The 25,443-nt window shown below is 33.0% G+C and overlaps 2 protein-coding genes across 2 annotated transcripts; one reads left to right on the top strand and one right to left on the bottom strand.

The window, feature by feature from the left end:
• Positions 1-5,432: 5,432 nt before the first annotated feature.
• LOC123662257 (serine/threonine-protein phosphatase 4 regulatory subunit 3) lies at positions 5,433-14,529 on the bottom strand. Its single transcript, XM_045597124.1, has 9 exons — positions 14,233-14,529; positions 13,131-14,066; positions 12,796-12,988; positions 11,720-11,862; positions 10,767-10,942; positions 9,807-9,997; positions 8,406-8,594; positions 7,119-7,255; positions 5,433-5,652 (listed from the first exon to the last, which is right to left on the bottom strand). The coding sequence occupies exons 1-9, from the start codon at positions 14,527-14,529 to the stop codon at positions 5,551-5,553; spliced, it is 2,364 nt and encodes a 787-aa protein (XP_045453080.1). The 3' UTR covers positions 5,433-5,550.
• Positions 14,530-16,243: 1,714 nt separating this feature from the next.
• LOC123662492 lies at positions 16,244-24,472 on the top strand. The gene is made up of 11 exons (XM_045597335.1): positions 16,244-16,275; positions 16,350-17,107; positions 17,363-17,584; positions 18,400-18,566; positions 18,872-18,987; positions 19,590-19,830; positions 20,322-20,484; positions 21,922-22,029; positions 22,811-22,900; positions 23,442-23,566; positions 24,422-24,472. Exons 1-11 carry the CDS (start codon positions 16,244-16,246, stop codon positions 24,470-24,472), a joined length of 2,073 nt encoding a protein of 690 aa, XP_045453291.1.
• Positions 24,473-25,443: the final 971 nt, after the last annotated feature.

The raw sequence follows: 25,443 nt of genomic DNA, 5'->3' as shown, positions 1-25,443 counted from the left end.
CTAGAAATCTTCTTTTTTTTTTCTTCTTTATATGGGAAGTTTATTTCAAGGAATATAAGAATCGTATAAATCTAATTGACAGCTAGATGCTATTAGACACGTGGGTGTTTGACAGATTTTTAAAATAAAGTATTACATAAAACATCTATTTACAATTTTATTCTGACACACCCATTCCACGTATGTAATAAGTTTTAGTCTCGCAAAACTGTGCATAGAACATGAACGTCTTTACATATTGAAACAAACATAATATAAAAAATTATATGTAATAAACAAAATATATTTCATTACAATAATTGAACAGGTATCATCGTCTTCGTTCACGTGTATAAACAGTTTATTAAAATTATCGACTGCAACAACTAACAAGATTATTGTATTCATATAAAAGTCCAAATTACAACACTGCGATTTATTTTATCGTTTGTATAAAAAATTTAATAAACGACACCTGTTCAAATATTAAGTATGAACATCAACCTAGTTTCTGGTATCGATTAAGTTATCAAAGGTTTATTAATTAAATACAGAGATCAATATAACATCGTCAAATATATAAAATTGATATGTATTACTTACTAGAGCAGATACACGTGCACTTTAAAAATTTACATTACAGTTTATAATGGTTAGATCTGTCGTAGAATAGCCGATAAATAATCACACAAAAAATATCACGTATAATACAAGAGAAAATTACACACCAAATAAATTACGATTTCTAAACATGCATTCGTTACTTTGAATCCATATATTTTTACAGTCATGCATTTACATGTAAGAGCAAATTGCATAAAATAATATTATTGTGCCCTACGACTCCGCGTCGCGACATCTGTCACCAGGTTTGTTAAGACACGAAATAACCATAAACAATCGCACATGTTAACGTTAAAAACAAAATAATAAAAAGCAAAGAATTTAATATGTAATCCAAATATTTATATATAAGACTTTTACTGTAATAAGTCGAACTAAAATATCGTGCAAGGTCGCTATCTTATTTGAATCGCTAGCCTGCGCGTTACCTCTGATATTTACCTAGCGTCAACGATACAAACACACGGCGTTTACATAGTTACGTTAGTCTAGTAACTTGCGTGTGACGTCACATTTCTCGCCATAATAAGAATTTATTTACGTAATCCAACACGGCCCGTGCAAGTATCATTGATGCTGATCAAACGCAAATATGATAGCGACCTGTACTTACTTTGATTTTTGTTTGTAGAAATTAGTAATTTTTAGTAATACTTGCTATGTTTTAAAACGAAGATTTGTTTTAGGATCGGATTAATATAGGCAACGACCTTCATTATTCGTACATTGCTATGTCAGATCCGAAAAGTGGCGTGATGTACAGTTTACATATGGATATATAATCAGTATGTAGACAAATGACGAAAATGAAAGCGATATTTCACAAATTCTTCATTATTTAAAGCAACACTACGAATAATATTAAATATACTCTTTGACGAACATTAACTAATAAATATTAAACGAAAATTTGACTCGCTAATAGTATAACTATAAAAGCTATTACTTCGTATCCCAAATACAAACCCGTTCCTATATTCATAAAACGTTTGGTTTTGCTTCGTGAGCCTTACGAATCGTTTTCTGAATACATGAACCGGGCACCAATCAAATATACGTTTTAATTGAATATGTAAAAGCAAAATTATGTTGAAATAATACGGTGTTACATTCGACGCTGTATGTTAATACGTTAGACTAATGAAGTAAAAAACAGAATGAAAGTGAATAATTTAATATTAACATTTTGTTTTAATGTTGAGGTTGTGTTTCGTTGTTAAAATTTTATACAACACACATGTTTCGTACAAAATCCACATCAACATATATTGTGTTTTACAAGTAGGTAAATTGTAATCAGTTTTACCACTGGTAAGGATTTTTTTTTATATAACATTTAGGGATAAACGTTATATTCTGATACTATCTCAATATAAGTGGATAGCATTTAATAGATTGAATTTATTAAAACCACACCTAAAACAATAGCAAAACGATGTAAACGATCGCCGTTACGAATACATACTATATAAAATCTAGTGTTATTTACATAGTAATGATTAAACTATAATTTAATTGTAATAAAATAAAACTGTTCTTTATCAGATAACTTTTATCACATACAAATTATTAAGATACATAAAAAAAAAACAAGAAGAATAGTTCAAAGGGAAAAATGGAAAACTTTTGCTGATGGTACTGGAAGAACTTATTTATAAATGTGTGCTATCGACATCGAAAAACTGAAGCTTTCTGTCTACTACGCTTAAAATATTAAATATATATATATGTTAATAAAAATGAAAATTAATCTTATTTCAATGATGTCATCAAGCCACACATCTTCAGTGAATAAAGCCCATTTCAAATCAATTGTAACAAAATGTATAAAATAGAAATAGAAAAATAAAAAATTCACTATCTTTGGAAAAAATAAATAAATAAAGTTTTATACAATGTAAATGGTTTAATTTTATTAACGGACAGTTAGTCTCAACATTTTGTATAAATTGAATTGAAATTTTAATTACTTAATAGGATTGTGAAACGCTTGAAAAATTTCACAAAATGTAGAATACATAGAGTGAAATTAAGGAACCTTACATTTTATCCGTCGTGTAGATATTTATAATATTCACTTGATTAACTAACAACCAGTTTCAATAAATCTACCTCGGATTCTGCTTACCAGCGAGTGATATAAAGACACAAATCATATAACGTTTATATCAGAACTTTATCTGTATTAAGCACAATTGCAGAAATAGATTATTGGAGAATAATCAATCTCCTTCATGTGTTCTTCGTTCTAAATGATATTAGCAAAATCGTCTGTGCTATCTCAGCACAAGTGAATCCTAATTGATTATATGATAGATTTTTGAAACTGGCTGTTAATATTTGAAGATTTAATCAAAACTTAAAGACACTCATAATATATAGTCAAGTATTGAGTGAGGTATTGGTACAGATATTGAACACTCAATGAGAGTAAGGTTCGTTTTACGCATCGTGAAACAGTCGCAAACAAAAATTATTTTACTTTGTACAAAGATTAAAATTAATAATATGAAAGTACTCATTAAATATCTATATTTTACTAGCTGACCCCGCAAACGTTGTTTTGCCAGTTTTGTCATATAACCCCCCCCCCCCCCCCCCCCGCCTATAACTTAGGGTTATGAAAGATTGGCCGAATCTCAGACCTACCAGATATGCACACAAAATTTCATAAAAATCGGTCCAGCCGTTTCGGAGGATTATGTTAACTAACATTGTGACACGAGAATTTTATATATAAGATATCCACAAAATTACGAATGCTGTCGGTAGCCTAGGTAAGTATTGCATCACAAGTCAGTAAAGTAATGGATTTTCAATAGAGGTACTAATTAGAAATAAAGGTTTAACGCCCCTGGAGCAATGGAAAAGGAACTACTCAAGAAAAGCGCACGACTGACGATAACTATACAGACATTTCAGACACCTCAAGAAAAATTATGTATTTTTATTATTGACTTTTAATTGATGATAATACAAACAAATTAATGATAAAAGTATCTATGTACGTATGCGCGTGTCGCACAAACGTAAGCATTTGTTTGAAATACTTATACAGTAATTAAAAACGAAAATAAATTGAAATAAAATTGTGAAATTGATAAACAATAGCGTATCCTTATATTTATTACAGACGTCAATTTCATTTCAATTTATTTTTAATCTTATAATTGTTTTTATAGACAAGTTCTGGAGATACAAATAACCATTCGATTTATTTGTCATATAAAAAAATCTATATCACTTGAGTTTCCGAGTGTCGAATATTATTGTACAATTTAATGAGAACATTTACGTATTATTAATGACATCAGAAATGAAAATCATTTTAATATCATTTTGTTACAATATGTAGTACAAAATATGTAGTTTCCCACATGGAGAAAGTCCCTTCTCGCACATATGGAATGGCTTATAGCAGTGGGATGTTACAGGCTGAATTGATTAAAAGAAAAGAAAGTTTATCAATGTTAAGTTTGTTTTTGTTTCCAACTAGCTGTGCCCGCGACTTCGTCCGCGTGGAATTTAACAAAAAAGTTATTGTTCAGTTTACAGTTATAAAATAAATACATTTCTAAAATAAAAGTACCTTAGGTTACTCCTTATTACATCAGCTATCTACCAGTGAAAGTCCCGTCAAAATCGGTCCAGCCGTTTCAGAGATTAGCCGGAACAAACAAACATACAGACAGACGGACAGACAGACAAAAATTGTAAAAAATGTTGTTTTGGTATATGTAACATGTATACATCCAATATGCATTTAGTAAAAAGCGGTTATTTTAATATTAAAAACAGACACTCCAATTTTATTTATTTGTATAGATATATAGATAAATATATAAACAATGCATGCATACATAAAAATTGGATGCAAAGTAAGTGTTTTAAACTATACCAATAAATTATTTTATAACTCTTATCATAATTTGGATGAAAAATTATTCATAACTCAATGTCAAGTAAAATACAAGACTCTGGGAAACTCAACGAAAGACAAAGGAATGCAATAAAATTATTGTTCAAAGTTAACAATGGCTCGACAATTATAGATCGTTTGATAGATAAATAATATTAATTAAATTACAGAGACTACTACTGTGTAGCAATTTCACATTTATTATTATAGACGCCTTAAAAACATTGGTCTCGTAGTCACCGTGACGAACTAAGTAGGTATCTCTACAAAATACATACACGCATACGAATTCAGGTGATCGACATTACTACTTTCATTATAAAAAATTTAAATCCCACTCATACATCCTTTGTACTTTTTGTTAACAATCCATCAGAAACGTAACCTAGCCGTTTAAAATTATTTCACATTATACACTTTAACCGATATTTGTTCTAAGTTTTCATTACCGTCCGAAGAAATTACGATGACACTACGTCGTATGAACAATTTCATACTCTTAACTAGTGAAGTGAAACTCGAAACGTCGCTCGTATCACACGGAGCGGACATGACACGGCTACGGTACGATTTTTTAGAAATTGCCAAAGTAAAAGAAAAAAAAATGGCAGTGATAACACCATGTCGTATATATATCGAATAGAATTTAAAAACAACAGCAAATAATTTACCATCGGTTTCTAATGTACTCTATTTCACGAAAATCTACTGTTATAGGAATATTTACGGGTCGGAAATCGAACCAATAGTTTAGAAATATATCTTCGAAATGAAAACATCGTAAATTTAGCACGTAATTTTCTATATCAATTTTAGCCTCAAAACTTATAACTGCTGTATAATAAAAAATCATTATAAATTATCGTAGGTCACCGTCAAACCAAAATAAATATGAAACGATCAGTAGGTACCGCTGGCAAGTTCTAAAAAATCTGCATTGGGTACCTGGCCAGTTCCGACGGAGCCCTGCACAGCTGAGCGAGACGGTTATATTCCTTGAAAGGGCGGACGCGTGCGCGGCCCGAGCACTACGCGAGGCGCGGCCGCTTGGCGTCGCGCTCGTCCGCCGCGGCGCTGCTGCCCCCGCCCTCCTCTTCCTCGTCCGAGTCTCCGTCGTAGTCCACCAGCCCCTGGAACAGTGACACACCACGCTTACTATCACGCTTCGTGCTGCTAAATACTACAGTAGATGATAGTGTTGGGCCCTTGGGGTGAACCTTATTGTAACTAAATAAAAATTATTATTAATTTTAAAAGTCCATCCTACTTAAAAATATATATTATAAATACGAAAATACTGAGTATAGATAAATGTACGTTTATTACTCTTTCATCCACAAACTACTAAAAAACTTTGTATGTGAGCTAGCTAGTGATTTAGAACTAAGGCCTCGAATCTTGCGGGTAGCGGGGCGGCGGCGGCAGCGGCGTGGATCGGCAGGATCTTATGCGTAAAATCAAATGGCCCGGCCCTCGAAAACAGCGGAGTGGCAGCGGCGCGGTGGCGGGCAGCGTGCGGTGCACTCCAGTCAAGTCGGGACCGCCGCGCGTCAGCATTGAAGTGTTGTGCAATTTATCTTTCTTATATTATTATTATTATATTCTTAAAATATTCTATTTCTTATATTATTATAATTATATTTCTTATATTCTACTCTAAATCGTCTTGATAGCTTCAAGAATATGGTCAAAAGTTTCTAGACTCGTTCTGGTGTAGTAATTTATCGGGACATTGTCTCTGTTCTTCATAATTTCGATAAAACTCGCCTTTTATTTTCCTTGCCCTATAGTAGGGATTCACTTCTTGTTTTGCCCACAATAAATAGAACGTTAGGAATAAATTTGAATCAAAAATATATTGTCGCCGTTGTTCAGACATTTTGTTCGTGAATAAAAAAAACATATCTGGACGACACAACAACGAAAACCACCGCTATAGTTCCACGCGACCTACCCGCTGGTTTCGAGAACGGGCCGCCGCCGCCCCGCTGCCCGCAAAATTCGAGGCAGCGGCCTAAACGTAGGCTATTTTTATCCCGATTACACATTGGAAACAAAATTACGTGATAGCGCTAGGCGCAGCTAATCCTTTATTAAATATACTTTCATAAAAAAAATATTTAACGATTTTTTAAATATTGATTTATAATATTTTGCGTTTTTCTTGGAAAAATTATATCAATACCTAGTTAGTATACAAATCTAGTTGCAGTCTTGCTATTTATAGAGGTAAACATGATATGTGTGGTAAACAACAAAAAAAAAATCTTAACCAACTAGGAGAGTAAAGAGTATGGCCAAATAAATATACATATTATCAGTTGATTTTTCTTTTTATATAATATATATATATATATTTTATAGAAGCATGTAAACCCATTGAGCACATTTACATAAATAATAAACAGGATAATATTATACATTTGATTATTTATATGACACCATCACCATTTATTAGTTTTACTTATTTAATACATATTAGTAAATTGTGAAGGATAATAAGACATTTCATTGTATAGCTATTAAATGTAACATAAATTCGCTACAAATAACCCTCTATTCCAGTGAAGCAAGAGTTGTGTGAACTAAAAGTTACCTTATTGAGTAATCTGGGCGTGGATACCTGAACGTCGGTGTGTGTCGGTTTGCTGGCTGTTGTTGTGCTTAGCAATACTCTGCTGGGACCATTCACGTTTTCAGTACTCGAGCATACCTTCTTTTCAACTATTTTACCTAGAAATAATACACAATGTTAACCCACTTTTTAAAACAATAATTTTACAGTTCAGTTTTGATGCATGTGATGCCATTTGACAGAATCTACCAATGTTGGAAATGCAGCTGTATGATACATATTTACAAAAAGACTCACTTTTAGAGTGAATAATATCTATTATAATTCTAAAAGTAGTCCGCAAATAAGAATTAAGCTATATTCCTAACAATATTATTAGATATTTCAGTTCAAATGGAAAAAAAAAAACATTCCAGTGTGTATAGGCTATAAAGATGTTAAGTTTTTATTGTTTAGTAATGTCCTTCGAGAAGCTCATTTATCCAGTAACTTGTAATATTAAACAATACAATATACATACTCTGACCCTTTTCATGTAGACTTTTCTGTTTGAGTACAGATGACCCACACAATTTACATGTATTCAATGTCTAGATTTGTCAATATTGACGTTACAAGCCTACAAGTTTCTTGAAAAGCAACCTTGCTAACAAATAAAAAAACTTTAATAACCAACCAGATACATCTCAAGTTTACAATATTCAAACTGCACATTAGCTACCTCAAGCTATTCAATATCGGTTTGGTCACCCAAACCTAACCCCACAGGTTAGCAGTATCTATATATTAATATGTGATGTAAAAACTTTGTACCCCTTTTTACGAAAATTGCGCGTACGTTAGAGTATGAAATTTCGCACACTAATAGTTTTTATAGAATGAGAACATTTTTTTAAAATTATGCATAAAAATACGTAAAATCAATAAAAAAAAAAAAACATTAAATACACTACCATGTATTTGACACACACGTTTAAACTCTTGTTTATTGTTGAAGTCTTTAGTCAAATTGAGAATAGGTTATAGATTAATATTGTTTTTGAATGTCAAATATAGTAATTAATATACATAATAGCTGACCCCGCAAACGTTGTTTTGCCATATATGTTATTAACGCCCTTAATCCCCTCCAACTATAACTTGGATATGAAAAATAGATGTTAGCCGATTCTCAGACCTACCCAATATGTACACAAAATTTCATAAAAATCGGTCCAGCCCAGTTGTGTTTCGGAGGACTATAGTAAGTAACACTGTGAGCAGTGGGCGACACCAGTAGTGGTCCAGCGCGGGCGTGAGGCGACTCACCGATGGCGTCGAGCGCGTGGTGCGCGTGGTGCGCGTGCGGCTGCGCGTCGAGCGGCGCGTCGTCCTCGAGCTCGTCGTCGTCGTTGAACCACATCTCCTCCTCGTCGTCCGCCTGGCGCGCGTCGCGCCGGTAGCGCGAGCGCAGCAGCGACGGCACCACCGCTTCGCCCACCCCCACGCTGCCGCTCACTGGAACAACTTTTAATGATAAACCGACCACCAATTTTTTTTTTTCCTTTTTCTCCTAACTTCTCTCACGCGTTAGTTACACGATTAACAAAATCACTGACCAGCCATGCTTACAAGGTCCTTTTTGACTTAGTCGCATAATATCGACAAAAACTAGTGTCGTTCAAGTGGCGTGCTGAAAGGCACCTTAAAGCACCGTAAGCTCAAATCCACTCAATACGATACGCAACACCAATGTTATGACAATCTTAGTTGACATCAAAGTCCGGTTGACAACTAAACCTTGATGGTCACTGGTGGCTATCAAGATAGCCAATAGACCTGCAGGTCTGCCACCTACAAACTGGAGTGTAACAAAATCTATCATGTAAATGTTGTTTCTCATGCAAATGGCTGTATGGTTTTAAATGCGAAAATAGAGATCTTTAACCGTACTCTTATTGAGTGCGTGATACGGCAGGAAATATCATGCACAAAAACTGGAGCAGCCCGAATGAGGATGTACCTCGATCTTACAGAGGATCACAGCTAAATAATAGCATAGCTAGCTGCTTTCGAGCAGTGTAAGGTGATGAGAGCTCCTAGAGTAGGGGTAAGGTCGGCAACGAGCTTGCAATGCTTCTAGTGTTGCAGGCATCTATAAAGTAACAGTAATCGCTTACCACCAGGTGAGCCATACGTTCTTTTGCTGACCTAGTTGTATAAACAAAAACAACTACCAGACTACTTTCTTGCTTGGTAGAAAGCAGAAGCAAGTAATTTTGTATATATATTGTTGTGATAGCAAGCTGTCGGTGACCACAGGACTACTTTCTAGCTCAATAGTAAGGTTTTTCGGGTAAAGTCTGATTTATAGTGTGTCATCTTGAAAACGGCTATTCAATTTCCTTTTTTTCTACTTATGACAAGCAATACATACACTAGAAATTTGTCCCAGTTTAGATTACTTTTGTTAGTAATCTGTACTTTAATTATTTCTTGAAAGGGATATTCTTGGCAAATGAAATGAATTGTGAATTAAGGTGATGTTTGTATCAAATTTTTTACCCATTATCACATTTCAACAGTATTACAATTTTACAACATACATATGCCAAAACCTCAATATCAATTTAATAATATCGCGATGGAATATCAATTTAATAATATCGCGATGGAAATAATAATTAATTAACTTCTAAACAAGTCAAAGTTCTTCTTTTAGAATCTCACCTCTATCTCTTTCCTTCAATTTATCCTGGTGTTGATCATATCGTGTTTTTAAAGCCTTAAATGTTTGTACATATTCAACGTCTTCTAAGATCTTTCCATAGTTTTCGACAACATGTGAACATAATGACTTAATATCTTCCAACTTAATGAACTCGAACAACTCTAATATGGCAGAATCTAATAAATTATATCTGAAATAATGGAATTCATTTTAAAAAATATATAGTGTATTTGTTACTTTTTAGTGTGCATTTATTTTAACAACTCTTTTTATATTTATAAAATACTACCTCACCGGGTGCATTAAGTTAAATATATAGATCTATTATTACTTATCCTGAAACATAATTAAAAAGAAAAAAAAAAAAAAAAAAATTTCCGATTTGGTTCACTCATTCGAAAGTACTAACTTCCATTTCATACATATGTTAAAGATTCATTTTTAGCTATATATGAATACTAGCTGACCCGGCGAACTTCGTATCGCCTAACAGTGACTTTTAAGTATTATCACAAATCTTTTGTATGGGAGTATAGAAAAGTGTTGTTTTTAGACTTTTTCAGGAAATTTTAATTTTTTTTTTTTAGAATTTTTCTCTCCGTAAGAACCATCCTCGTACTTCAAGGAATATTAAAAAAAAGAATTAGCGAAATCGGTCCAACCGTTCTCGAGTTTTGCGCTTAGCAACACATTCAGCGACTCATTTTTATATTATAGATAATATTTTGATAAAAAGAGAATGTAGAGTACAAAATACAGATTTGTGACCTGTACGACATGTAAACAAACATCTACAATAATATAAACAATAATTTAACCAATCTTTTTCTTTCTAAACACAATAATTTTTATTTAATATGATACTGAGAAGTTTACACCATTAACATTAATGCAAAATAATCACAGAAATAAATTTGATCAACACTTATAAGTAAAAAATATTGTAACAAAACACTAACCTGCCATTATTCCTAAGGAAAGCATCTATAACTGGTGCGAAGAGATTCCCCTTAATAATGTATCGATTGTAATACTCGTCTTTTAGAGCAATTATTTTCCTCATAAACCTTAATGCGCCGAGAACTAAAAATGTGTGTGTCGATCTCATAAGCACCAGTATGCGACGGAGTAGGTCCTAAAATTTTCAATTTTCATAATTCATCACTTCAGCCTATTGCAGACCACTGCTGGACATAGGTCTCCCCAAGTTCACGCCAGACATCCCAGTTTTCGGCAATCCTCATCCAGCCTACACCGGCAATCTGATGTAGCCGTGAATAGTGGGGCTGCTGGAAACTGGGGGCCGTAATTTATGGCGCAAACTCAAGTGTTTTGATAAATTTCAATAATTTAAAATTAATAAATATTTATTTTCTAAGTTCACTATTGAACACTTTTACTATATGTGACCCACTGCAATTGTCCTGAGGCCTGATCATATCGTCTAACTGTCGCCAAAATATCGATTTTCAACATGACATTAGAAGTAAGCTCCATAGACATAAGTGTTAAAAATCAATATAATTTACTTTCAGTAATTAAATAGTCTTATTTGACCATTTGATACATTATGTATAACAAAATGTACTTCAATAATAATTGACTGTTTGCATTGCTTATATTAAAATTCCAGTCTCTAGTGACCTTGGCTGTTCAGTAAATTTACAAATACAAATTGTTTATTCAATTTTTAAAAATAAAAATAATGTAATTAGTATGTGAGCAGTAATAGAGTATAAAATATTTCATTCATTTACATATAAATTAGACAATAACTAATAAATCAAAAAAACAATAACATAACATTTATATTAGTAATTAGTTGAAAGTCAGATCTTAATAAGTGTCCTTTTAATACAAAAAAAACTTAGTATTTTTTCAATCAGTAAAACATTTATATATTTTTATATACCTTATTTAATATGCATGTTTTAATATGGTATGTGTGATGTTCAACACAGAATGAAAGCAGTTCGAGTACTAAGCCAAGTAGCTGCACTGTATGATAATCTTCCTTTAAAGGCTTTTCTCCAGTTGTGTTTTCAAGTAACGGAGCTGAAATTAAATAAATATTACATGATTATTATGTAGCAGCAAGCTTATATTCGTCAATTTTATAAAGTAATAGTCAATTAAATATCACATAAAATAAGTGAGCAAATTTTTTTTTGTAACATGCAACAAAGTGAAACAAAACAGAACTTAGTTTTACTTTTCATCATACACACAAAAAATAAATAAAATTCTAGCACTAAAGGTTCACAAATTTATGTTAATATTTGTAGAAGACTGTTTGAATCGTGTGATAGTTATAATCTCCACATTTGTTAGTTTGTTTTACAAAGAAATATCTTCTTTTGTCTATGAATGAATACTCTGTATTATATGAGTACTACAAGTCAAAAAACATGCTATGCCAAATCAATCAAGTTAACATTTTGTGTAAGAAAACTTGCTAATTGATGAAAATTACTGGCTATATAACATCCTGGTATAATATTTATCATATATATGAAATTAGAATACAAAGAAAAATATATTTTTACAATAATTTTAAATATATAAAAGAAAACTTTTAATACTTTTTTTTATACTTTTGTTTACAAACTGTTTTAATACTTTTGTTTTAGACACCCTTGTCACACCTATTCATTAATGTTTGTGAGATTCCCCCTTCTCTTCAAGGTGAAATCACATGTTTTACAAATTTTACATTTTAAAGTTATAAATTAAACGTTTCAATTTGGAATAATTTGAAAATTTTATTTTCAAGAAAAAATCAACCTTACAAGCCTCACACAAAATTTAAAACGTCTTCTAGTTCTTTTCTTTTCTTGTCATTCTTGTTATGTAATGTCACAATTCATCAATCCATTCTTAAATATGTGAATAATAATATGTGGCTAATAGCTTGCTCAAGTGAGATGGGTTATATAGTGTTACTTTACATAAGGACCAGGGTACAACATGCAGATTATAGATACATACCTATGAGTGTTTGTATACTATGCTTATAAAAGAAATTTAGGAAGTCTGCCTTTTCACTTTTGTTGACAGATGCCAGCATACTTTCAGGATCGAGAAGGATACGCAATACACCCATTAACTGTACTGCTCCGCCCAACTCAGGGTCTCGGTCCCTGAGCATTTGTTCTATCACAATGTTTAATAACATTTGTTCCTATAAAATTCATTTATATAATTAAATATATTGTCATTGTCTATAGACAATTAATATTTTCATAGTAACAATTGTCCATATTTTATTAATTAAAATTATCACCTGCACTATTTGTTTTTTTATAAAAATATAAACAACATACCTCTTCAGTATTATTAGCCTGTTGTAGCGTGTAATCCCTTACAACTGAGGGTGAAAACTCCACAATATAAGTTAAAATATCTATTGATGCAGTCTTGGTCTTCTGATCATCTATGCTTAGAGTAATTTCTAAAGCTGGCAGGATACCCAATGAAACTAATGTCTTATAAAAAGCATCTTTATCTTGAGGTTGTAAATTTTGTGAAAAATTACAAAACTCTTTTAAAAATAGAACTAAGTCTCGTCTTTTGACATCGGGAGTCTTATCATCCATAAGCAATTTAAATAAATCTGTTAGAAACTTATCATCCTCTTCTATTAGTTTCACTATTTCTACTTTATTAAAAAATATAAAACTGGACAATGTGCTTAGCAGATTGTCCTCAAACACTGTTGGTGTGGGCAACACTATATCTTGAATATACTGTACTCTGTATGTTTGATGTATTTTTGCCAACAAATCCTTATTCTTAATAGGAATGGCTTCTCTGAATTTGGCTAGCTCTCTAAGGTATTCCCTGTGCTTCTTGGGTTGGGGTAAGCTGGGATCGTATTCTAGGCAGCCTACTACATCAAATATAGTATCATCGGCAAACATTGTATCGAAAAGTGTATTTTTATTTAGAAGAAATATACTCTTGAATATTTCATAGAGATGATGCAATCCTTCAATGTTTTCTATGTCTTCACACATATGGAAGAGATTTAGTAGTTTTTTGATGTAGTGTTGTGTTTCCAAGGCCGCAGCTAATTTATCTTTTCTAGCTGTTGACACAAGGCAACTGTTCACTAATACACTTATGTCTTCCAGACGACCCATTTCACATGCAGGCAACTCCACTGGCTGTACACTATCTGACATTTCATCAAACCGTTCATCTTCTGACTCTTCCACAATATCCTGTGTTATTTCAACAGACGGATCTTTACCTTGCACCTGTAAAGTTTCAAGTGAAAGTTACTTTGTTTGCACTTTATAAAATAAAATTTATCATTTAAGTAAATTACATTTTTCACAACACTAGAATATTTTATATTTATGTATATTTGCAGTAATCAGATTTTAAAGTTAATATTTACAAACAAAATAATTATATACATACCTGACATATTTTCTCCCATATTTCATCGCAGCCAGCTTTTTCTTGAAAACTTAAGGCTAAATCGAAATTATCACCTTCTGACCATACTATCAAAGTATCTTGCTGTTTCTGATAGGCTGTGTCAGGTTGTATTTTGCTCTCTAGCAGAAGTGTGCCATCTGACTCTGCTCTTACCAGTAATGAGGTACCTTTCAATCTTTCTACATAACACGACGATACGTGTCCCGTTCCTCTGTCATCCCACTGCCGGTCAGCGTTCAGAGCGTAAAGCTTGACTCTTCGTCTTGTGTCTGTCATGATAGTCAACGCAACTATTACTATATACTCAAATAACGAATCAATTATTCTGGCGCTAATCCTGTGCACCGGTTTATTTCACTATTTAACTCCCATTTGTATTAAAACTTATGCACTTCTGTAAAAAAATAAATTATTATTTAGTACTAATTACATTCATAATAAATAGTAAAATCTTTATAGGCTATTTAATTACTGTAATTACAATCCATCAACGTCGATGGACATCAACAAGCTCAAAGAAGTATAAAAGAACAACGTAACAGTAATAATGTATTCACTCCTAAGAAGAACGTAAAGTATATTTATGATTAAAAATTATTTTTTGTATGACAATGGATCGCAAAATTTTTGGAAATCACAAACAAAACAATACAATCTGTAAGCCTTTCACTACACTTAACAAACTCAATCAAATATATAATCTAAAACCTAATTAACATCCTCATAGTCTCAACTTTCTAAAAATAAGATATTTACCGGATTACACATTATAGAATCGTCAAATTGACGTACCTTCAAAATATTAAAACATCAGATAACGCCATATTGGATTCACAACAACGCTTCGAATAAAGGGGTTCTCAAATCAAAAATGAAGTAGCGGGAAATTTTAAAAAGCAAATCAAAAAATTACAAAAAGCAATCTCTTAAATAAGATTATAAAATATGTTCCTCTTTCTAGAGCAACAAAACAAACGATATTACTTATAACTTTTTTTAATTATTTTTTATATTGGATATAATTCTTTTTTTTTTCTATTTCTCACCACCTTGAGCCTTTCGAAATTAAAAAAAAAAAACAGATAATAGTCATAATACTATTAATATTGTTTTTTACGTTATTTGATCACAATATTTATTTAAATATTTAAAACTAACTACAATTAATATAGTTTACAACTTTACATGTTGTTAAGTTGTACATAAGAAAAAGAAAAAACATTTGAATAGTTGTCCAATTCAATTTATCTCGTATCAACGCCATCAACTGGTACAAGATTAAACTTAATAGCATTTTATTTTTGCGTTAATTTATTTCTTCCTTAAATATTTCAATTTCTATTGACTAAAATTCTTGGTCAGAGACCATAACAATACAAAGTATATTTTACTAGTTACTGAACGCGACAATATTTTGGCTGCCATTTGCCTTAATCTGTCAACCTTTTGATGTTAATGTTATTGAATACATAAAAGTTTGAGTTACAAAGGTCTCATTTTTTTAACAAATTTAAATAAATTTAGTTATATTTATTATAATTTAAAACATATTTAAGTTTCTATTGAACGCAAACAACCGAAAAATTACTTTTTACTCTTTAATATATCAATGTGAGGGCTATTCCTAATGTTATAATAAAGTGAATTTTTTCTTGTTTGTCAGTGTTTACTTATATCAAAATAGTTGTCAAATAATTGATTTATAAACTTTAAAGGTTAATTAAGTTTTTTGTTATGACTAAAACCGTTTTACGAAGAAATTAATGAATAATAATTTGATAAGTGACAGATGTCATTACGATTGGTATTGCTTGATACTCTTATCTTGGAAAGCAAAATAATACGTATTTGTATTGTATAATAATACTTACGGCGACGAAAGCTATTTCTAAAAATGTTTATTTCAGTATGAAGCAGAGGGACCAATCGAATATTATCGTAATTCCCAGAGTAATTTATTTGTATCATTAAGTGGTAAAATGAACACATTATGTCTTATTTGAGTGCTTCAGAAAATGTGGGGTGTGTATCTTGTAAATAACTATAGTTTATCAAAATGATTTATATGTTTGATAAGTCTGAACTGTTTGTTTTAGTTTCAGTGGTATTACCCAAAATATATCTGATGCGAGTTGTGCTACACAGTATAAGATGGCAGTTGAGAGTGTGTCAGGAGGCTGCGGTAGTGAAGTAAACATGTTTATTCACGACAGTTCAGAAGATGAGCACTATATTCCACACCTTAGTGAAAGTTACTTTCATACCAAATTTAAAATAGATCCAAATGATTTATACACATTTCATGACTCCGATGTTATTGCTGGGGAAATAACCGTAAGCCATACGGATGAGAGTTTGATATTTCCTGATAGTGCTGATACTAAATCGAAGTTTTCTGAATATTCTAATAAAGAATTAGATATATTAACCTCAATTACTAATGGTGATGTAAAAACGGAAAAAAATTGTATCTTAACTAATGGACATTACTCACCAGTATCAAACAATGCCTCTGTTGATCAAACTGACTGTAAAGCTATACATGCCAAAGTACAGAAAGCAAAGAGTCAAGCTAATTATCTGCCGAAGGTAGTGGAGGCACGAAAATCAAGCATTTCTAGCCCTAACAATCAAAGCAATCAACCTTCAACACAGTACGGTATAAAACCAGCTACTAATATTGCTGCCAATAGTGAAAAACCTTCGTCAACAGCAAAATCAAATGCTGAAACATTCTTAGATGTATTTAAGAGAGAGCAAGGGCTTACAGAAAACTCCACAATGACTATTAAAACTGAACCAATCCTTACGCCAATTAAAACTCCTGCACCTGCACCTAAAAAACCTCAAACAGGTAACTGTGGTCAAGCTGATATATGATATTACTTATAAAACAGAACAGGTTTTCATTGACTTGTCAAGTCTATATTATATTTCACAACTTAAGTTTTGCATTACAGTAGTAATGCAGTAAGCATTATGCTATAAATTATTTGTATTTATAATTTGTATTCTAATATTACACTGTGTGTAATTAAGAAAAATTTTAACAATTAAAATAATTTCACAATTCTCCTCACTATTGCTTACAAAAAAATAATGATTGTAGTTAAATCATCTCAAACAAAACCTCGAAAAGGCCGAGGCCCTATTGTTCATGAGGCTTTACAACGGATACCTCAACAACGTCGTGTCTTGGCTCTACCGAACTCCTCATGGCATGCTCCAGGAGAAGAAATGTTTCAATGTGGCCCCCTTGACAACAAGAGGGCCAATGCCTTCAGACAACTGGAGAGCAGCAGTAGCGATGATGATAACATGCCAGACTTTGGTAAATAAAGGATTTCAAATTTTTGATGGTAGTTTTAAATAATGTCGAGGTAAGAAAATAGAAAATAAAAATTATTTACTTTCAGTGTAATGAAATCAAAAAATCTATTTATAGGATGAGACTGGAGCTAATATATAGGGTCTTTATGAGAGTAATAAAAACCCAAGATAAATTTTCAGAATTTTTGACCTAATTTTCTGTGTGTATGTTTGGTTATCATTCAAAAATCTGTAAAATGGAGTGCAGTTTGTTAATCTGGATACAATAAACTTTTATCAATTTTCAAAGAACAATACAAAAAAATATAATTTCTATAAGTTAAGTTTATTTTAAAAATAGTATAATAGATATACAATAATAATAAAATGATAAAAACTCTATGTGAATGCACCTTAGAAAAACTACTGGATAGGTTTCAGAGTTCTCTTAAGTTTCATTTCTTACATACTTGACAGTTAAAAATTTAATAACAAATAAAATGTAACGTAATATAGTGTAAAAAATGTAATAACAAATAAACTATATATTTATTAAATATGAAGTTTAATAAAGTTACAACAATTTTTATAAGTAATTTAAAAATGTATGTTTTAAATTTATAAGTATGGTAAGTTATAATTTATGTGTATAATAAGCTTCAATTCATCACTGATGGAATGCTGTGTATCAGCTAGTTTTTAATACCCCTTTTTACATTACAGCAATTACCATACTGTACTCCCCTTATTTTTTTCATACCCTGGGCCTTTTAAAGATATAAGTATTGTTTCATAAGGAGTAAATTTCAAAAATAATACATAAATTATGAATTTCAGAGTCAGGTTCTGGGCCAGTGTGTGTAGAAGAGAGTGCAGCAGAAACACGTGGGGCTCGGTTAGCATTGCGCCGCGCTGCCATGAGGCGGCAAGTCGCCAGGGCTGCCACTACTTTGGAATTGAACAAAGGTCACAAGGAATATAAGGCTCTAGCTTCAATTATCAAGGTATGTTAAAAATGAAACTGTAAATTCTATCTACTTTACAACGCTTGTGTTTATGATTAGTTCTTAGCTATAACCTTCTCTATAAAACTGACTAATCTTGACTGAACTTGTTGGATAGATCCCAAGATTAATCAAATGAACAAATGAACGCTTCCTCCCTTTCATGGACCCTAATAGTTAAGATATGAAATTCGTACAGAAATGTTTGTAATTTGTTTGGTATTATTAGATTTATATGAGCAATATTTAACAAAAATGTTTGTTAAGTTTTGTAATTGTAATTTAACAATCCCTCATTTTTTCAGAGACAAATAAGTGGCAAAAATTCATCAGGTCGTCTTCCTACACAAACTGTTAATCAGTTGCTTGCAATGAGAGGCATGACTTCAGTTTTGACATTACAAGACCGTAGGCGACTAAGGTAATTTATACATACATTTTTACGTCCAAATAATAGTTCTGCTGTTTAATAATAGTAAATAAATTAATTACTTCCTAAGATGGGCTTCATTTCCATGTTTTAAATAACAGCTGGTTGATATTGATGTTTTATTTTATTTTTGTATTTAATTTATATATAAGTAATACCCATATTGGAAGTGGAAATGACCCCACAACCTCTGAACCAAAAACAGTGTTACTGCAAATGACGACAATGAGCTAGTCAACCATTATATTTCTCTCTGTGTATGTTATGAGACATTGTATGTGACCTATGTATATTGTTGGTAAATATTACACATTGTATATTTACAGTGATATGATGTTGTCAACACAAATTTATCAGCAATACTAACTGCACAGTAGCTTATCAACAGCCTGTAATCTTTCTGTTTATTATAAACTAAAAGTTGTGATACTAAATTGTTTACTTGCTTTCTTCTTTTTTTTTTGGTAATAATTAAATTTTAAAAGATATATATATGATCTTCAAGAATTGATTAATTAAAAAAATAACAAAAAAAGACAGCTAATTTTGTCAATTGCTGTAAATAATATGTTCATTAAAATTGTTTACTTCAGGGAGAGTGGTTGGTCTGGAGGTGAAAGTTGCAAATCAGAAACAAACATATGTTCGGAAGAGAAATGCATGCAGAGTCCCCTGCCTTGTGGGCGCTATTGCTTGTCCCACGTGACCCTTGCACCGGAACAACGTTTGTATGCAGCGTGTGCGGCGGTATTCGCTGGTGGAGAACGTTGCAAACAACCCCTTCTTCCTCTTCAAGAACAGACACCGCTTTGCACTGAGCATGCATGGAAACGGGTAAGTGAATTTTTTAATATTTCTAGTACCGCAAACAAGCGTACGGCCCACTTGATGGTAAGTGGTTAACATAGCCTACAGATCCCTGCACCTCAACAGAAGCATCTCAAGTATGTTGCTAACACTTGCTAGAAATTCGCGATACTTTGCTCACCACAGAGACAAACTACTAATAGTGGTGTATGTTCTTTTTGACTAGAATAATTTTGTAGAATGTTTTATACAAAAATCTGTTTCTGATCTTAACTCCTCGGGAGGCCCTCTGCTGTGCCTCAAAGAGCAATAAGCCCTACTAAGATGTTGGCCTGACGGCGATTTTTAGAGAAAATACCTTGCTTTATTCACTCGATCATAGCTCAACTATATATAAGTATTGAGTCGATATCTGATATCGATGTTATATATGGTAAATTTTATTTAAAAAAAAAAACCGTTTCTGAGAAAAAATTCATAGGTTACATACATATCGATTAGTCTGATATCCCGCTCAGGACAACTACGAGCTCCTCAGCCGGGAGGGCAAGCCCGCGAAGGCGGCCCGCAAGCGCGCGTGGGCGCCGCCGCGCGCCCCGCGCCCCCCGCGCCCGCCGCGCCGCGCCAGGCGCCGCCGCCGCGCCGCGCCGCGCCGCCCCGCGCATACGCACTCCTTGTCAGGTATGCAGTATGCACTCGACACGTACTGTCTTCGAAGTAGGCTGTCGAACTGTTTGCCGCCTCACGACACGCACGCCTTGTCAGATACAAGCTCCACACACTACATTAGAGCAGGCAGTACACACTACTTGACAGGTACATACTAGAAACGTACATAGTAGAAATTTTTTATTTATTTATTTACTAGCAGACCCAGCAGATGTTGTCCTGCCCGGAAAACAGCTACCAAATTTGATAGCTTACATACTGATAGCAGCGCCACCTAACGGGTCCAATTGAGATAAAAACTAACATATCTTCCAAGTCAGACAAAATTACAGATGCTTACAAAATTTGATAAACATTGATTCAGTAGTTTCGGAGTTACATACTGATAGCAGCGCCACCTACCAGGTCCGACTGAGATAAAAACTACCCTATCTCCCAAGTTGGACAAAATTATGGATGCGTACAAAATTTGATAAAAATTGGTTCAGTAGTTTCGGAGTTACATACCAATAGCAGCGCCACCTATCGGGTCCAATTAAGATAAATACTACCCTATCTCCCAAGTTGGACCAGATTACAAATGCTTAAAAAATTTGATAAAAATTGGCTCAGTAGTTTCGGAATTACATACATTGAAAATTATCATTGTTAACGCCCATCCCCATAACCCTTATTGGGCATGAGTTATCCTAAAATCCGCTCATCGATCATTTCTACATCACATATAGGAGATTCGTACCAAATTTGGAGTCGATAGTTTAAAAACGGGAATTTTCCATTGTTAACGCCCCCGCAACAATATTATTAGGTAATGTGAAATAGCTAGTTAATACCATTTTTACTGTCTGTAAATTAAATTAAAATGCGATCTACGAATAAGGTCAATTTAATCATTAATAACTTACGTAAAATGCGCCCTAATATATTATTTAACATGAACTTTATTGAATAGCAATAAAGTTCAAATTGACTCTACATTTTAGTTAGAAAACGTTTGTATGGGAAAAAGAAAAGGGCTGTTTTTAGGATTTTCACGGAAATTATTCGAATTTTTCTCGCCGTAAAAACCATCCTTGGACTTTAACGAACAAAAAAAGAATTGGCAAAATTGGTCCAGGCGTTGTTGAGTTATACGCTTACGAACACATTTTACGATTCATTTTTATATATATAAGAAGATAATTCCTTCGTTTAGACTTTCAAACCACCTTTGAATTGTCTATTGAATGAAATATTCAATAGTTAGTTAAAGGTTAGATTATACTATACTATGCGTGATAAAAGTTGTGTTAGATTATTACTATGTTATAGTGATTTATTTGTATAGGGTCATCCATACAATTTTTTTTGCAAAACTCTCTTCGTTTTAAACCTTTCTATAACCAATACAATATAAATAGCAATCCAACGTCAGTTTACCATGAAAATAATAATATGCATTGTTCACAGAAATCAATGTATGTTCCAACTCTTCCACCTATGACAGTTCAGAGGACACAGTCATCGGAGGTTTAAGTGAAAATGAATATATGGCTACAAATAACTGTCATGACATGGGTGAGATTATGCTGTTTTTTGTTTAATATATATATAATATATATGCTGTGTGGTTACGGCAGTAAAGAATATAGCCACCCCCTCTCTTCCCGTGGGTGTTGTAAGAGGCGACTAAGGGATAACACAGTTCCACTACCTTCTTGGATCTCAAAAAGCCTTTGAAACTGCTGGCTTTGAAATACACAGGCCGAGTGACTCTGCGGTCGAACCCGCCTGTCCAGCATGGTGACTATGGGCAACACACATGAGTTCACGCCATTTTTGGCGCCAACTTGTGGAGTTCTATGTCCAGCAGTGAACTGCAATAGGCTAAAGTGATATAATATATAAAAAATATTATCTATGTATCTAAGTTATATCATAACTTCAGAACAACTTTACCAATTTCATTCTTATTATTATTTTCAAAGTTATTCTGTAATACTTTGTAGAAAACGTAGCGAGTGCCATGCCGGTGCCTTTTAAAATTAATATTAAAAATTACCATTAATTACTCAATAACTTGATAAAAAATGTAAAACGTAACATTATAAATATCTCATACAGTAATTGTGGTGTAAACTTTTACTTAAAGGAAGTTTTCAAATTGTTATGACGAGTACATTTGCCTTAATCATTTTGAGACATTTATGTTTGTAGAAATTAATAAAAAAAAGTTTTAATAGTTATTCTTATTTTTAACAATTAAATTTAAATTCCGTAAGAATTATTTTTAATAAGTAATCATTTAAAATAGTGCTATTTGTCACTCTAACGTGAGTTATTTTTGTATGTTATTTAGAAGTGGGCCAGGTACCACCAGATGACATTTTGGATCCATCGGTTCTAAGCCAAATACCCGACGAAGCATTTACGGAATTCTTTAATCAAGGTTTGTAAATATATAATATTCTTATAGGTGTTTAGTTATGTGTGTCAAGTTATTTCCTTTATAAATGTGTGTGTAATAAAAAGTACAGTCCATACACTCAAGTTCGTTGCTTTACTTGTCTATGTTTTTATATTTTTTACTGATTCGAGCAACAATTTACAAAACCTTATATTTGATTTACTTGCGTCTTATTTTTATGCGACTAAGTCCGTAAACAATCTTACGGCCCACCTGATGGTGAGCAGTCTTTAGACGCTTCCAACACCGGAAGCATCGCAAGCGCGTTACCGATCTTAACCTGACCCTAATCAAGATCTCTGGCCCCCTCACCCACCGCAGGAACACAAATCTAACTCGAGAGCAATATTATTTAGCTGCGATTTTTTGTAAGATTTGGGGTACATCCTCGGATGGTTCAGATTTTGAGGAGGATATATGCTGCCGTCTCCTACCTCAAAGGATGCCTACGATTCGTACGACGTCCCAACTGCCCTCGACCCCTCTATACCCCCGTATTCTGATCTCGCTCGTGTGCTCGCAGCAGAGAGCGGCGCGGCGTTCGGGCCGGGCTGCGAGCTGGCGGCGGCGCTGGAGGCCGTGCTGGACGAGCGCGCGCTCGACATGGACGTGTTCGAGCGCGAGCCGCACGCGCTCCAGCGCGGCAAGGCGCGTGACACGCTCACTGCTTCTTTATTCTTACATACACACGCATACGTGCACGCTGACACGCTCACTGCTTCTTTATTCTTACATACACACACATACGTGCACGCTGACACGCTCACTGCTTCTTTATTCTTACATACACACACATACGTACAGGCTGATACACGCACGTGCTTACATTACATACTTACACATATACATTTATATAATAGGGGATCGGACTCATTTTTAGAAAGTGATTTAAATTAATCTTTATGGATATTTCCATAAAAAATAAAATTGTATGTGTTTATAGCCTTTTAGGTATTCAAAATCATGTTTTAATATTGTTTGTTTTAAAATCCCGCCAAAACGCCACGTTATGTCATCTAAGAGCGCGTGATGTCATTTGGAGTAATAACAATGGGCGCGTTCCACTTAAGGCACACAACGCCATCGATCACGTTCGCTAAAATTACTGCTCCACTGACGTAAAAATCGCCGCATATGTGGAATGTATGTTTGGGCGCTGTTAAGTCAGTCTGGCGTCAGCTGTGTGCTCGCACTTTTAGTTAGTTTATTTATAAATCAGATACCCTAATGGAAACCAATTTTAGACACGTCTTTCAATTCATCATCAAAATATATAATGGTGTTCAGGCTTTAACCAGGACGCAGTTCTGAATTTTTATTGCTCCTTAATTTGTACAGGCGGTTTACCGTTTAGTCGTCGCGACTATCATTTGAAATTTATTTTTATATTCATTTTTTCTATGTATCAACACATTTTAATTATAGCATTGACACGTAAAAAGAAAAAGACTTAGTTTTATTAATTTTACAAATGGTTATAGTAATTTACAGCTTGTGTTACAGGTGCAGGTACCGGCAGTCAGTATGGAGATGTCATCGAACGCGCCTTCATAACATATTTGTATACACGTATTCTAAGCTAAAATGATAGTCTTATGTACTATATAGGAACAAATCGGTTATCAGTAGTCTCAAAAAGTTTTATTCATGCTTTAAGTTCGTGTGCGTGCATGTTTAGTGAAGCGTATTGTAGGCATTGAAATGTCGGAAAAACGATAGGGATGTCGATAAGGGAGTTCCGATAAATCTTAGCAATTTTTTAATTAATATTAATATTTTTTTTTTAATTATTAGTAGTAGTTGTTTTAATCAAAAATTTACGAATTGGCATTTAAAAAAAATAGCATAATTAGGGTGAATTTATCAGTATTAATATTTTAAAATTTATTAATACATTAGTTACTGTAGAAAACGCGTTGTATTGTACTTAATGATATTTATTATCGTATTTATTGATAACTTTTATATAATCATTCAAAAATGATTATATAAAAAATGCTAATTGAAAGATCTAAATTGATAAAAAATGTTATAGTAAAAATTTCATTTAAAACTTTTGTATTATTCGTATTTGTCGGTTCTCGCTTATTGTGGGTAGCTTAGAAAAATGTAGGTATAAGTTCAAATGTATTGGACTTTTTGAAGGAAGGACAAGACGTTCGTCGTTCTCTTTCTAACCCTATCGGTTGAAGTGAGACAAAACGACAACCCAGTTACATAGCGGCGGTATTTGACCACGTTATAGTAAGGCATCGTTTTTCTGTGATCGGTATAAAATGGAAAGTTCGAGAATTCTGCTTTAGTCTTGTAGTTTGAATGGAATCCAGAGTATGGCACTGATAATTCCAGGTATCAAAGAAATAATTAGACGTAGGTACGCCTATAACACGTACACTGTCAAATATTATTTATATTTTTGTAATTTCATTTATAATAGAGAGAATGAATAATAAGCTTCGTGTATGAGGTCATAAAGCGAATGCTTTATTACTCTATGTAGTTATTTGTCACAGTACTTAAATTAA

This window comes from Melitaea cinxia, chromosome 18 (assembly GCF_905220565.1).
Source record: "Melitaea cinxia chromosome 18, ilMelCinx1.1, whole genome shotgun sequence".
NCBI lineage: Eukaryota > Metazoa > Arthropoda > Insecta > Lepidoptera > Nymphalidae > Melitaea > Melitaea cinxia.
Note: the sequence above shows the minus strand (reverse complement) of the source record. Positions and strands in the feature narration are given on the sequence as shown.